The 16371-nt window shown below is 36.5% G+C and overlaps 1 protein-coding gene across 6 annotated transcripts in view; it reads left to right on the top strand.

The window, feature by feature from the left end:
- The window catches only part of IDE (insulin degrading enzyme), an 83553-nt gene extending 69301 nt beyond the window's left edge, over positions 1–14252 (top strand). For 5 of the 6 annotated variants that reach the window (XM_081328880.1, XM_081328882.1, XM_081328881.1 and 2 more), the window contains 5 exons: positions 2058–2330; positions 2931–2992; positions 5001–5073; positions 7083–7150; positions 8493–14252. In XM_081328880.1, the coding sequence (XP_081185006.1) occupies positions 2058–2330; positions 2931–2992; positions 5001–5073; positions 7083–7150; positions 8493–8588 (572 nt within the window). In that variant the 3' untranslated portion in view covers positions 8589–14252. The remainder of the gene's footprint in view (positions 1–2057; positions 2331–2930; positions 2993–5000; positions 5074–7082; positions 7151–8492) is intronic. The other variant, XR_014026587.1, reaches the window with a different exon arrangement.
- The last annotated feature ends 2119 nt before the right edge of the window (positions 14253–16371 follow it).

The raw sequence follows: 16371 nt of genomic DNA, 5'->3' as shown, positions 1-16371 counted from the left end.
TAAAAATACAAGTAGAAAAATAGGGACCACTATGGTGGGAAGGTAACAGCGTTCCGTGCACCTTTGGCATCTAGTCATGCCGGCCACATGACCACGGAGACGTCCTCGGACAAGCGCTGGCTCTTCGGCTTTGAAACGGAGATGAACACCAGCCCCTAGAGTCGGAAACGACTAGCACGCATGTGCGGGGGAATCTTTACCTTTACCTTTTACCTATATATTATTATAAGCTAATTTACTGTTGCATTTTTTATTGAAAATTCTACCTATAGGACAACGGATGATTAAACAACAAATAATTGGTAATCGGCTATTTAGGGCTGTGTGGTTTATTTGCTTGACTGATTTTGCTGCATTTGTATAACACAATATCACAAAACACTAAATAAAATGTGATTGTAGTTCTCAATAAAACTGAAAGAAATGGTGTGAAGCAGATTGCAATAGATGCCTTTTTAATCAGATTCTCATATTGCGAGATTCATAGCAGTCTTGCAGTAGTTTACATTAAAAAAGTCACTTCAATGTACAGTAAAATATCCGTGATAAAGTAAAATTTATTTATATTCTGCCTTTATTATTTTTATAAATAACTCAAGGTGACAAACACACTCAGTGTTCCTTCCTCCTCCTCCTATTTTCCCCATAGCAACAATCATGTGAGGTGGGTCAGACTAAGAAAGAATGACTGGCCCAAAGACACCCAGCCGGCTTTCATGCATAAGGCAAGACTAGCACTCACAATCTCCTGGCTTCGAAATAAAAATAAAACATACTAAAAGCATAATAATTGAACCTCAAATGATCTCTGGAAAAATTACAACTTTACCTTGACTAGAAGGGAACCAATTTGGATCTAAACAAATCTTTAGGGGCAACGTCTCGACAAACTAGGCAATGCCATTGAGAAGCTCTCATTCAAACCAAGATTTATCACTTATGTCATATTTAATATCAATATAACAGACTAACTAAATTTGAAGAATATTACAGCATATAACTCCAAAAGAGGGCTACACATGGAGGGGGAGATGAACATTTTCAGCAATGTAGAAAAACAGACCTCAAATCCTGCAGGTCTGAGCTCCGTTCCTGCAGCCTTCCAGAGCAATTTCCTTCCACACATGGCAGGGAGCTTAACTCAGCAGGCAGCTCTTTTGCCCTGTTTGCTTAATGACCAAGGAGATCACTTAATGACTACCACCAGAAGTGCTGGGTTTGCGGTGGTTGAGTAAAGCAGCCCCATGGGTGTCTTGCTTAACAACTGCTTCCCTCAGTGATCAAAATTCTGGTCCTTGTAGTACAGTGGTTCTCCTCTTTATTAATAGAGAGTCTTTAATGTAGCACCAAACATTAATTGCTTGAAATTACACAAATACCGGTTGTATCTAGTGGACAATCGTACCTGGCAAGGTGGGATGCAATGTGAAAGGTAGGGAGGTTGGGCCTTTCTCAAAAAATTAAACTGTATATAAGAAATCAGAAACTTGAATTACAAAAAGGTGTTTGTGGAAATACTTTATTTATTATTACATTTTTTTATCCTGCCTTTATTACTTTGTGAGTAAGTCAATGCAACAAACATACAAAATACTTCTTCTTCCTCCTATTTTCCTTCCACAATATTTATTTTTTAACATTAATTATAAGTCAGAAGATCCTCCTAGTATCAATGGTTATTCTGTAAAACAATCTAGAAGTGCCATATTGTTTTTTCCTCCACACTTCTGCAGTAAATTTAGCTTGTCACAGTCAAACCACAGCCGATATGATGCTGTGTGCTTCATTTAAAAAAAAATACTCCTACCAATAATTATAGAATAAATTTTAAGATTATCAGTTGAGTTTACACATGTGCAGTCTCCTGGGTTGCCATCTCACTGGAAGCCCAGTTAACAATTTGATTTTAATAATTGTTTTAGAAAGTTATGCTAAAATTCAATGTTAAATTAAATTTTCAAGAAAAGAAATTAAAGCCTTTTTTCTCTTGGAAAAAAAAAGAACGGCAAGAGATTATAATTGCTGATATGCTGACTTCTCCTCACCCCTAACCCCAGGTTACATTGTGTTCAGTGGTCCACGGAGGGCTAATGGTGTCCAAGGTCTGCGGTTCATCATCCAATCAGAAAAGCCCCCACACTACTTAGAGAGCAGAGTGGAAGCCTTTTTAAAAACTATGGAGAAATCTATACAAGATATGCCTGAAGAAGCTTTCCACAAACATATCCAAGCTTTAGCAATTCGCCGCCTTGACAAACCAAAGAAACTATCTGCTGAGTGTGCAAAATATTGGGATGAAATCATTTCCCAGCAATATAACTTCGATAGAGGTAAGAAAAAAAAAGCCAATTACCCTGAGCCAATTGGAAACAAGAATATTTGAGATTAACTGAAATCCCATCTTCCATGCTAATTCCTATTATACTTTTAAAATTAGTGACAGCCTCAACACTGGAATATTGCTTATTGGCATTTATAGACCTTTTTACCCTTTGAATGTTTTGTACAATTCTGAATTATTACAGAAATCATGCAAGAGAGGATGGTAAGGGGGCTAGAGCTTCTATACTACAATTGGGCCCTTTTTAGTATGGAATGAAGGGTAAAGAGAAGATGTAGGATGTAGATAATGTGGATAGACTGAAATATTACCAATAGAATACTTGTAGCTCAGGGCTTAACTGTGGAGTCCTTGGTGCTCTCTGAGTTTAGTGGTTTTCTTGCGGATGTTTCATGTTTATTAAGTGCTAACTAGACTGAAGTGTTAAAATGCAAGGTTATCCATTTAAAACATTAAATTCTCGGCCAGCAGTTATGACAATGGGAGCCGAGTTGAATGATTTTAAAAGATTTGTTAGCCGTGGCTATGTATTGCACACATCAAACTTGCATATTTTGTGCATATTAAATTTATTAACTTTGTTGTCCAGATAACATTGAAGTGGGATATCTCAAAACTCTTACTAAGGATGATATAGTGCAGTTCTATAAGGTAAGTTGATCCAGGTTCTGGTTAAATTATTATTAAAAGACATATTTGTAATACTAAGAATGTATTTGACAGTTTTATAAAGATTGTGGTAATTTAAGATCATATGGATGAATTATTAAAATGGCATGCAAATTCTTCTATGTACTCCACATAACAGAATATTAACAGTTACTTCATTGAGTCTCATCATTATATAAAGGAAACATGCAATATAAAATGGCTTGTAAACAGATATACAGGAGACATCCAATACGAAACAATTCCACACTTGTAGTGATCCAATAATTGCCATTCAAATGTTCATAGATAAGTTAATGGATAAGGTTCTTAATAAATGCTTTAAGTACAGCTTCTTCCAAGAGCTTTAGCAACCTAGGAAGATTCTAGTAAAAGGTCAACTATTCAGCAAAGAAATGAATATTGGATGACATAATGTGTTGGTATATTCAGAATGCATTTTCTAAAGAAAGATTTGACAATGATTTGATTTGAAGATGGCATGGAAATTATTTTTACTTTGCTTGTTCATTTTTGTGATTTGCAGAGGTTGCTATAGTATCTATCCTGTGAAAATAAAAATAGTAGTTACAAATGTGATAATTGTAGGTTAATGTTCTAAACAGAATCTTTTTGTAGAACATTGTTATTCAGTTATGTTACTGGACCTCTGGTTATGTAATTTATAGAGGGGTTGCTGTTAATAGGAGCTTGCAATTTTTCTTTCTTGCCTTAGGAATAGAGAAAACTTGCAATAATTGCTTTAAATTATGAATGCTTATTTCATTTGTAGTGCTGACAACTACTATTGATTCTCGTAGACTTTTAATTTTCAGAGAATTAAAAAAAGTAATAATTAGAATGTGTGTTTAGTTAGATTATCTGATTGGAGTTGTGGATAATTCTGATTTACTCCTTTCGCAGCTAAATCACTCAGTGAAGCTTTTGATGAGCTGCAAGCTAGATTTACTTTTTACCATGTGTTCAGTACTTTTCCTAAGTATTGGTACATGTTTTTGGAAGAAAACTCAGAAGAATTATTAGTTCTTATAACATTTAGTCTTGTAGCTCATTTGCTAACTTTGTTTTGAATTTCATCTGTACTGAAGAAAGTAGGAAGGATTGGCCTTAGTTTGTCTGGAAAAATAAAACTACATCATGAGAGGCTGTCTGAGTCCTACTTACAGACCAGAACCCCACCATTAGCAGTAGAATTTCTAAATTTCTTTCTGCAGCAATTTCCATAGGAAGACATAATATGTCATGGAGCCATGATATAATGAAGCATCTTCACTCTGTTATGTTATTGTATTCTTATTTTATCCTATTATTTTATCTTATGTTTTACATTGTCATATTATTCATCATCTAAAGTCTAATTTTTTAATGTTCTGTATTACGCGGTATTAATGTTCTGTATTACGCGGTGGCTCAGTGGGTTAGGACGCTGAGCTTGTCGATCAGAAGGTCGGCAGTTTGGTGGGTCGAATCCCGAGTGCCGCGTAGCAGAGTGAGCGCCTGTTACTCGTCCCAGCTTCTGCCAACCTAGCAGTTCGAAAGAACGTAAAAAATGCAAGTAGAAAAATAGGGACCACTACGGTGGGAAGGTAACAGTGTTCCGTGCGCCTTTGGCGTCTAGTCATGCCGGCCACATGACCACGGAGACGTCCTTGGCCAAACGCTGGCTCTTCGGCTTTGAAACGGAGATGAGCACCGGCCCCTAGAGTCGGAAACAACTAGCACACGTGTGCGGGGGAACCTTTACCTTTACCTATTACTATTATACTGCTTTAATTGTATTTAGTTATTGTTTCTTTTTCTTTTTTTTTTGACCTGGCTGGTTGTTGACCATAGGTAAATAAATTTGATTTGATTTAGCATTAATATTTCTCAAAACTCCTCTGCTCCAGGGTGTAGTTTGTTCAGCTCGGGAAAATTTGCATGACTTCTTCCCATTGCAAAGATGGAAAGTTTTTATTGGAATAATTAACCCTGATTTATTTACATGTAGGAAATGTTGGCAGTAGATGCCCAAAGAAGGCACAAAATATCGGTCCATGTACTAGCAAGGGAAATGAATTCCTGTAAGTACCAAATGCATGTATTTCCTCACAAATAACCTTTTGTAATCAAATTCCAAAGTGAATTTCTACAAAGGTAGAGCTGGAAACTGCATGTTCAAGTTGGCCCATAAAGATGGTTGTACTGCAGAGCAAACACACTGTCCTGTGACCTTTGGTGGATGAATAGAAATATATTCATTAATTTACATGTGTGACACTTAAATTATAAAGATAATATTGAAGCAACCAAATGCATTAAAATACACCACTCACTACCCATTTATGTACATGGAAATAATTATAAGATGAAAGTAGAAGCCATATTTTGTAGAATTGGTACTGCCCAAGCTGTGATCTGTTGTAACTAAGTTCGTTGCTATTAGTGGTGAACGCTGTGGAGTGCACAACTTTCTGTAGAGGTCAGGATAGGAAACACCAGTGATTCGACAGTACTATTGCAGAGTGTTCATGGTAAGATGTGAAATTACATTGGTATAAATCCACTGGGCATAGCATTTTTGTGAATTGTGAGTTGCTAGCTGGAAACAGTTTTCTTAAAGTTTCCAGCTCCACATTTGTAGAAATTCAGCCTGGAATTTGATTACAAAATCCTTTCCTTACGTTTTGCCACAATCTGTTCATAATTCAAAACTAGAAACAGCTGAGGGAATATCCAAGTACCCGTTTTGTCAACAGTATCCTGCTAACCACAGGTTTAGTAATAAAAGACTTGTGGTAAAAAATGTAACTTTAACCAATAATTGACAATACCTATCCACACTCTAGTGTCTACCTTTTCACTCCTACTTCTATGTGGAGTGCGATATTAGGAGTACACTAAGAATCTGGAACAGCTTCCTTAGACATTTGGATTGAACCACCTCAAATTTAGCAAAAGTGATGCATGGCATTAGCTGTAGAGGAGTTATGCTTTGGCTTCAAATAACATTAAAACTGCTGTATTCTACATCTATGAAATAGAAGATAAATTTGGGGGCAATTTTAATGAAGCATGAATATTAGGAACTTCCTATAAACTGGAAGACAACACCGAACTATTTGAAGCAGTTCAGGATTTGCTCAATGCCCTTTAATGTTTATAGCTATTTGGACATGTAACAATTATTTTATATATAATACAATACACACAGACAGACACACACACACACACACATTGTTTAAAACAAGAAACAAGGATCACCAAGACTGAAAAATTTATTAAAACTGAGCTTTCGTCAGCACCTGCTGACATCATCAGAGTATAAGCTAGTATTGGGAAGCACATTCTTATAGTCTCTTTGAGGCCAGTAGTTTGGCTAATAAGCATGTAACAGGTCTATTCCGCTCCCGCCCTCCTGCAATCAATTGCATCGGTCCTGTGTCCATCAAGCACACTGACATCTGTTTGATTTCAGGCGCTCTGCCTCTCTCCACTCGCCCCTCCCATCAGGAACGTACATCCTGCCACGAGCAATCCTCTCACTATTTGATTAACCCTTTCACACTTGCTGTTGCTGATATAGTCTGCCACTCGCCCCTAGTGCCAGCCTCGTTGTTTAATTTTTAAGTCTTGGTGATCCTTATTTCTAGTTTTAAATGTATATACCCAAGTCTCATATTTTTAGGACTAATTTAGGCGTGTGTGTGTTTGTGTCTGCATGCATACACACACACACACACACACACACACACACACACACATATTATTTGTATAATTATATGACATAATTGCAATTATCAACTAATTTTAGAAGATGCTATTTCTCCTTAGCTAGATGTATAATTGTTGAATAAATGGAACAGTAATACAGCCTTGTTTGTCCCCTTTTGAAAGATGTTCTGCTATATTACACATTGCCCTCAGACACTTGCATATGAGTTTAAGCAGGCAACCATCCTTAGTGGCTGTTATTTTGATAAAAATCTGCAAATTTCCAAGCAATAGAAGGAAGCAATGCATATCTTTTTAGTATATGTTATGGAGTTCTTTATTAGTCTTTAAAATATTTATAATTATTATTATTAAATAGGTCCTGTTGTAGGAGAGTTTCCAAGCCAAAATGATATAAGTCTAACACCAGCACCACCACTGCCACAGGTAAAAAAAGAGGATATTTTCATACCTATTTCTAAAAGAGCAATGCCCAAAATGCCATCGGGTTTGTGCAGTTCTAAGTAATGTTTGAATTATTAAATAGTTGCATTTATCTGAAGTGCTAATAAGTTAATGATTAAGATTTTGCAATCCAGACTTCATCAATATATGAAACAGGAATTATGAGATGTCAAGTTGGGTTCAGAGGAAACAGGGCACCCAAGATGATATAATTCATCACCAGAGGATTCTGGAAAAGGCAAGAGAATTCCAAAAGAACACCTATTTTTAGTTGATGGATTATATAGAGCATGGGTGTCAAACTGCCGGTCCACGAGCTGGATGTGTCACGACGAAACCGCACCCACCCCAAAGCTCCGATACATCACGTGACATCACGTGATGTCGTGAGTTTGACATGTCTGATATAGAGGCTTTTGATTACATAGACTACCACAAAGTGCGCCATGCCAAGTGCCTACAGAAGACTATTTATGACTACTAAAAGAAGCAGTTAGAATTTTGAGCCCCCCAAAGATTCAATATTCAGTATCAGATGAAGTAAAACCACTTCACTCGGGCAGGTAAGAATCATTGAAGAGAACCATGGAAAAATGGAAATAATAAAAAAGAGGATGATAGAAAACAAGTTGATTAAATGATACCACTAATCAACAGAAGCATGAACTTACAAGAACCACAAGAAGCAGTTCCTGCCAGACAATCTTGGCAAAACGTTCATCAGGTAGAAGCAACTAAAAAACAAGCACAGCAAAACAACCTGTTTACACTTCTTGGGTAACTAAGTATATGACAGTTCAGTGAGTTTAACGCACAGGCAATAGATACTGTAATTTATCATAGGCATTTTGTCTCAATTGAGCACTTGTTCGCATTTTAGCCTGTCTGAAATCCCTTTTTAGACAGGCTAAACATTTGCTTGTTTATTCATTCAAAGGCTAGTTGTCAGCTTCCCAGTTCACCCTTCTAACTGTCAGCAATTTTTCCTCAGCTGATTTCCTGGTTGACTCAAATCCATAATTTGGCAGCGAGGTTGCACATTTTACATAAAGCTTGATTTCACATTCACATTGACATGTAGAGTATATTTGTCTGCAGATTACCTTATTGTATTGAAATTTATACAATAGAATGCACAAACCTACGGTATTTTAGAAGGATTGGGTCCAAGTCTGATTTCTGTGTTTAGTGTTTTTTTAATAACCTTTGCAGTTAAAACCTGTGACTTTTTCAGCTTTCAGTGATACTACCTGTCTTGTATAGCATATCAGTATGAGCATGCTTGGTTCTCAATGGCTATCTTTCTAAAATGCTTTGTTTACAGCCAACTGTGATTGAAAACATGACTGAGTTCAAACGCAGCCTGCCACTTTTTCCTCTGGCGAAACCTCATATCAATTTCATGGCCGCAAAACTGTGAAGAATCTTGCTGGATGAAGAACTGGAAGGAGATTAATATGCCTTTGGTGGCTTTTCATAATGAACAAAGATCTTAATCTTTAGGACAAGTGATCCAGGATTCCTGATTCCTTCTAGGTTCATCCAGCATCAGTGCTGCTATAGGGATACAGCAAGTTAAGCAAGTATGCTGTAGTCATGTGTTATGTTTGTCATAGAACCACTACCAGAAACTAAAATTAAGTGGTATATATGAAGATCTGTGTAGGTAAATGGTATATTTTAAAATAATGTGGCCCTTTAATAGTTTAGTTTGCATGGATTGTGAAGACGTTTCCATACCAGTCTGATCTTTGCTTGCAATTCATTGCTTTTTTTTTAAGATCAACTGTTTTGGAAGCATATTTTATTGGACAAGAAAGAAAATATTATTAAAAGGCCATATTGATGTTTTTAAAGGAAGCATGGAGTGACACCATTTTTTTAAAAAAAAAAGATTCTTGGAAGCAGCCATTTAGATTCTATGTAAAAATCAGTGGAAAGGGGAGGAAAAAAATTAACAAATATCTTTAAAGAGTTATTGGAAAAGTCAAAATAGTTTTAATCTTTATACCTATTTGAGGACATTTTATATACAGACTTGTAAAATGCTGGAAACACTTGGGTAGCCGTGTTTTTCTTGCCAAGAGTGTTAACTTTATGTTTATAAACTTTGTGTTTTCTTAGGGTTGCACTGATAATGTTTCTTTGACTTATAAATAAAATTACTTTGGCAATTCTTTTTCCTCCAGTTGTCATGTACTGTTTTAGGACAAATCTAACAGGATCTGGGTGTACTGTATCTCGTTAAAAGGCCATCAATAATTATTGGTAGTTATTTAAACTGTAGACAAACACTCCTTTATCAGAAACTCACAATTAATATTTACCTGGATCCCCTGCATACTGTGTGAAGATCGAGTGTGATCACCTAGCATGATCAGCCTTATACGCACTCAGTCTGCACCTTTCTCAGTTCACTAAGGCTTGATGCAGATTCTCATACCACACAGAGATCTTTCTAGGAATATAAAGTGGGAACCAACACATTTACAGAGTTCATGCACATCGGCAGCAATTATCAGTCTAATGATGCAGAAGTTGAACTTTCCTCAATCAAAAGTTCTCAGTATTTTAAATGCAGCCTAAATTCTTAGCCTGCATCACTTTTATGTGGCACTTCAAGCATCTGAAATGCCATCCAAGTAGGCTTTGACTTACAACCGATTGCTTAGGGACCATTCAAAGTTACAACTGACCTGAGAAAGAGAACTTACAACCCAAATTTGAAGTTCTGACGGTCACACCCCCTTCATAGTCATGTGACAACTGCATATGTTCAGAAACATGCTACCATTTACAGAGTTTGCAGAGTCTGCCCATAGGGAACTGTGATTTGCTTAATGACCACAGCCTTCTCTTTACTGCGGTAAAAGGGTAAAATTGGGCCTGTGACCTATTTTAACAACTGTCACAACAAACGACCGTAATGGACAGGCTCTGTTAGATCGTTTGTCAGAGACTACCTATAATAGCACTATATGATTTTCTATTTATGATTCAGAGAAGCAATCATATGCCAATTGATTTTAAGGAAGAAAGGGGATATAATTGTGCAAAATAAACTGGAATCAAAAATAAATGAAGTTAATATTTTAATTGTAAAACTAAAAAAAAAGCTTTTGAATGGTTATGCACTCAAAAGCACATAGAATAAAACCAGGTGCTATTTTGAGGCTGGAGCTGGAGAGTGAAGAGGCATTTGTATTTCCAATGGTAGTATGTTATTGCAGTTCATAGTAAGCTTCCAAATTCATTCTCTGATTTTAGTATTAAGTGGTTAGACATGAGGACCTTGCACTCAAATATTAACAGCTTTAAAAGATGAGACTAGGATGTGATTATTGGGGTTACACCACTTATATGTTTTGTTATGATTAATTCAACTGATGCCTTGTTTATTGTAAAATTATGTTACATCTTCTGGAAGAAACAAGCTATAGAATAGTTTACATTAATGTATAAAAATAACTAAAGAGAGAACATAGAATTAAATGAAGTGCTATATATTTCACCTTGATGACTTAATTTAAAGAATGACAGCATATTCTTACGTCATATACTTGAGTGATTGAAAGGTACTCTTTCATGCCTCAGAGGTTCATTATTTTGTTACTCAAGAAGGTGTACTTTTCAACTAGTAGACAAGATAGGAGCATTTTTAACCATGAGCTATAAAGATTCTTCTTTATTGGTACAAGATAAGAGCATTGTTGCTTAACATCAAAACAAACTATAAGCTGATCTGATGGCATCAGTCAGATGCTCCCTTCCCACTGTAACAAATGGCAGTTTGTTGGAGCTACATAGAAGGTTTTCCAGTGCTTTGAAGAGGTCATTTGGAATGTGAACACAATGTTGTTTGCTACTTATTAGAACAAGAGTAGCTACACAATCGTACCCTTCAAGATGCATGTCATCTTGTGGAACCTCCTTTAAATCTGTAGAATTGTTTCAATTATCCAGTAAACAATGCTTAAAATAATTGTATCAAATTATTTGTATTCACAAAGCATGAAATACAATGCAACAACATTTATGACAAAATCTGTATAAAGATTTTTCTTCATATACTTTTCTTCCAAATTTAATATATTTGGATGTGTTTGCGTTGCAGTGTAATTCTTAGGAGTCCCAGATAGTTTTGTAATACTTAGTGAAAATTCTGACAATCATAATCCTATCACATCTTGAGAGTGCAGCTAGATGGTAGGAGGCTGTCCTAGAATGACAGTACAAATTTGCACAACTTTCTTGTTCCTGGGGCTAGTTCTAGTCACATTTTAAGACAAGGGTCTGCAATTTACTACCTTATTGAGTTCTATATTCTATACCAGGGGCTCTTTTATGACTCGTGGACTTCAACTGCCAGAATTCCTGAGCCAATATTCCACAATCTGGATCCTTTTAGACTATTGGTGTACCATATTTTCCAGGCCAAAGACCACACTTGGTACCTCAGGCAAAAGCTATATTTCAAACATTAGTGAGCATTTTTTTTAAAATGTGATTTCTATTTCAATAAAATTAAAAGCAATAAAATGGGATAGAGATCAAATAAGTACAATTACTATGGTTACAACAGGGTGCAGGTGGCTAAAATGGAAGAGATGGGTGGGGTCAGAAAGTCCCTATCTTACTGCTGGCTCAGGAATTCTGGGAATTGAAGTCCACGAGTCATAAAAGAGCCAAGGTTGCCTACCCCTGTTCTATACCATGGGTGTCAAACTTGCCATGTCACGTGACGTGTCGTGACATATTGCGACTCTGCATTGCCGACAATGGGGTGGGCGCGGCTTCAGTATGAGGAATCCGGCCCACAGGCCGGCAATTTGACACCCCTGTTGTATACTGATGTAGTTCAGATATTCACCACTCAGGAAGACCCATCAGCCAGCTACATTAGGAAATACAGGATATCTCTCACACGCTCTTGTAAGTTCTACTAGAAGCCTTCACTGTCTGCAAGTAAGACACTTCAGACATCATCCCAGGTCAATGTTTGAGTTCCAAGTTGTTTTATTAAGGTTCAAAGCCAGTATTCCACAATCTGGATCCTTTTAGACTATGTACCATATTTTCCAGGCCAAAGACCACACTTGGTACCTCAGGCAAAAGCTATATTTCAAACATTAGTGAGAATTTTTTTAAAAATGTGATTTCTATTTCAATAAAATTAAAAGCAATAAAATGGGATAAAGATCAAATAAATACAATTACTATGGTGACAACAGGGTGCAGGTGGCTAAAATGGAAGAGATGGGTGGGGTCAGAAAGTCCCTATCTTACTGAGGCTCAGGGCTGGAAGGAAGCAAGCACAGAATGGCTTGGACAGATGGGAATGGCCAGGATTGCAGTTGCTAAGCGATGCTGTCATGTGATGTCTCACTTTACAACTGCCTCACTTAGTGACCAACATTCTGGTCCCATTGTTGCCATATGTTGGGGATTAGTTGTAATTATGTACACCTCTCCTCTCCACCTATGCCTAACAAACTTCTTTCTCATTGCCCAATATCCCATTAATAATGCTTTATCTATTTGTAAAATTACTTAAAATCATAGGTACTATATGAGGTTTTTTTTAAAAAAGATAGAAACTCATACAGGTAGTCTTTAACTTATGACCACAATTGGGGCCAAAATTTTCATTGCTAAACAAGGTAAGTTATTAAGTGAGTTTGGGCCCAGTTTACGACCTTTCTTGCCACAGTTGTTAAATCAAGGACTACCTGTACTATAAATTTAAAATGGATGTGGGAGGGATATTTAAGCTTGCAGAGAGGTCAAGAACTGTCAATTACTTCTGCAAAGAAAATAAGATTATGGAATAGTGAATAGTTCCTAATATATGTCGAATATTTTAAAACACTAGTTATTACTTACATAGCCATGCAAGTTACACTCTTTATACCAGATGTTGCAAACATAAAAAAGCATAAACATTAATTTAATATGGGTTGTATCCAAGTTAATTATAGGTGATGATCATTATCACAACACTAAATATCAGAGTTGAAGTTATAACATGGACAAAACATTATTTTCTGACATAACATTGGCAGAATACATGCCAGTTTTCAGGCTGAATCTTACATTTAGAAGTACTCAATTTGGAATCCTGGGCAGGAATGCCTGAGAGATTTATCCATAAATGCAAAGGGAGGGTCAGTGGACATACAAAGGTTGACTGGTTTGTCCCTCAGCAGCCACCATTTCTTCTGACATAACATTGGCAGAATACATGCCAGTTTTCAGGCTGAATCTTACATTTAGAAGTACTCAATTTGGAATCCTGGGCAGGAATGCCTGAGAGATTTATCCATAAATGCAAAGGGAGGGTCAGTGGACATACAAAGGTTGACTGGTTTGTCCCTCAGCAGCCACCATTTCTGCCTGACTAAAGTCCCCCTTTAAAAAATCATCTTTAATTTTGTAGAAAGCTGTCAATTGAGGGATGCTCAAAAGCAGCCTGTGTCACTTGATTAATTTATAAATTATTTATAAATTAATTATTAATTTATTGGATTTTTACTCAATTATAGAACAGAGGAATATGGCCCCTTCAAAACATGACTAAACTCTTGTTTCCTTTATCCCTCACCTTTGAACCTACAGTATGTTTCTGAGAATTATAGTTTACTTACATCTGGAAAGCCACATGGACGAGTTCTAGACAAAGGTATAAAATAGCAATGGTGGGATGAGGGCTACATTAAAAGATAATGAACTTGGTATGCCCATGTAGTAGGAGTAAATCATATTCACTAGTAGGTATTTAAGTGTTCTCCAGCATTTTACAGTTTGCATTTGATAAAACAATGCAGTTTGATAACTCAGGCATTCAGTGGATTCTTGTAGATCCAAAGCTGCAGTGTCGACAAGCAATAACAAATTACTTAGTTATACTGTTAAATCAATTCTAGTGCTCATTAACAAAATGTATGTAATCATAAATAATGACTAAATAACTGTAATTTTTGCAAGTGCTGTTTTAAAAACTTGATTTAGAATCCGGGTGCATGTTTTGACACAGTATGGCGGAGTGTTTGTCATACTCTTGATAATAAACAACCTGAATACCTTGTCTGGATTTCTTAGATGGTTTTGATTTAATGTAGTTTTCAGTCTGATTTGTTGAACTGAGGAGGCCATTTTAGGAATACAGGAGATGTTGCTAAGGTTTTTCTAATTATGGCACCTTTAAATAATAATACCTTAACAATTGCTATTCGCTGTTTTGCAAAACATACATTTTGGGAACAATTTTTGACTGGGCTCACACTATACATATATCAAAGGAAGTCGTTAATCCTTTTACTCCAGTTATTTTTAAAAAATAAATATACATTCTTTTTTTTTGGAGCTGAATTGTGTCAAAGCAAACAAATGTTTGGATTAAACAAAATAACATCATGATCCCCAGGCAAAGGCATATATGCCCATGGAAATACAGGTAGTCCTTGACTTATGACTACACCTGAGCTTCAAAATTTCTGTTACTAAGCAAGAGTTTAAATGAGTTTTGCCTCATTTTGTGACCTTTCTCGCCTCAGTTGTTAAGTGAATGACTGCAATTCTTAAGTTAATAACATGGTTGTTAAGTCTATCCAGCTTGCCTATTTGACTTTGCTTGTCAGGAGGTTGCAAAAGGTGATCACATGACCCCGGGACACTGCAACCATCATAAATAATGCCAGTGGCCAAGCGTCCAGATGTTGATCAGGTGACCTTGGAGATGCTGCAACAGTTGTGTGAAAAACAGTCACTTTTTTCAGTGTCTTTGTAACTCCGAACAGTCACTAAACAAATGGTTTAAGTCAAGGACTACCTGTAAACCAAATGTTGTAGTCAAACAGGGAATATGAACTGCAATTTGATGTGTCAAGAGGTTTCCTCCCCCCCATTTTATTTGGAAGGAATGCAAAAGCCCTCCTGGCCATGGTTTTTTGAGCAAGAGCCAACAGTCCAGAAGGAGACCCAAATTTCACCTGAATTCTATCTGAAGGATTCTACCCACCCACCCCCAACACCTTCAAAACCCCTCTACCTTGATGCTCTTCACTTCCCACTTGTCACTGTTTCTTCTTAAATCTTCCATCTGAAATGCTGTCAGTATGATTAAGAGGCTGGGTTTTCAAGACAAGGCAATGAAATGAAGATTGTCAGACTGTTGGTATTTGAGCACTTCACAACTTGACCGAAATAAATGACTGACAATCATTCTTTCCAGGTAAGTGAGCCTCTATAAAATAACATATTATAAATTGCCTTTTCCTAAACTAGTAGGAATTCTGAATGCTCTTGTCTCAATTCACCTGAAGGGGCTAAGGTTTCCATAATAATCTTAATTTCACTGACTATCAGAAGGGTATCATATATGTACTTGTCTGCCTGTGCAAATTCTCAAAATGCAGTAACAAGATGCTGAAAGGGACAAGCTACATACCGTATTGGAGAAATGTCAAGAGAGGTATTGAAATATCTCCTTTCTCCTCACCATTCTTGTGACTTCCTTGCATTTTCTGGGCCTGCAAAGAGTGGAGTTTGTCAATTGGCTAGCTGACAACTTGGGCTCTGGCTAAGGTGGATATTACTCAATATGGCTTCTGCAGATTGTAATAAACCATATGTAGGATAAGTACCATACTTAAATAGCTTGAATATAGCTCAGGTTTCTTCTATTAAATTGTACTTGATTATCAATCATCAGGCCTGCTATTTTTAATTAAACTAGAAATGCCCAAAGCCCATCTTAATGATGACATCATGTGTGACACACACCACAAGCAACAAACAAATGCTACATATTTAGTTAAATTCTAGCTGGTTTCTAACCTGAGTTTAAATTTGTGATTTATTAATGGTTTATTTTTGGCACCCCATCCATTATTACCGGAGTTATAGAAGTACTAGAAAATAAAACAGGCCTTGGCAGAAAAAGCCTTTCTTTAATTATTGAAAAGTAGCATTGTTTTGGGGGGAAAACCAACATTCTGGAGATCAGGAGAAAGTTGCCCACTTAAGACTGATTTGTAGGCAAAATTATGCAAGTGGATTATGTGATTTATTTAACTAATAAAAATTATTCTTTTCTCCAGGAATTGTTTATAAGAAATATTCATTGGTATATCAGTATATACTTCCTGCTGTGAATTGGATGAAATTATCTCCCTCACCCAAACTGGCATAACCACTGGTCAGGA

Source organism: Vipera berus, assembly GCF_964194415.1.
Source record: "Vipera berus genome assembly, chromosome: 5".
Lineage (NCBI taxonomy): Eukaryota > Metazoa > Chordata > Lepidosauria > Squamata > Viperidae > Vipera > Vipera berus.
The sequence above is the reverse complement of the archived record's forward strand: the minus strand, read 5'-3'. Positions and strand labels throughout refer to the sequence as shown.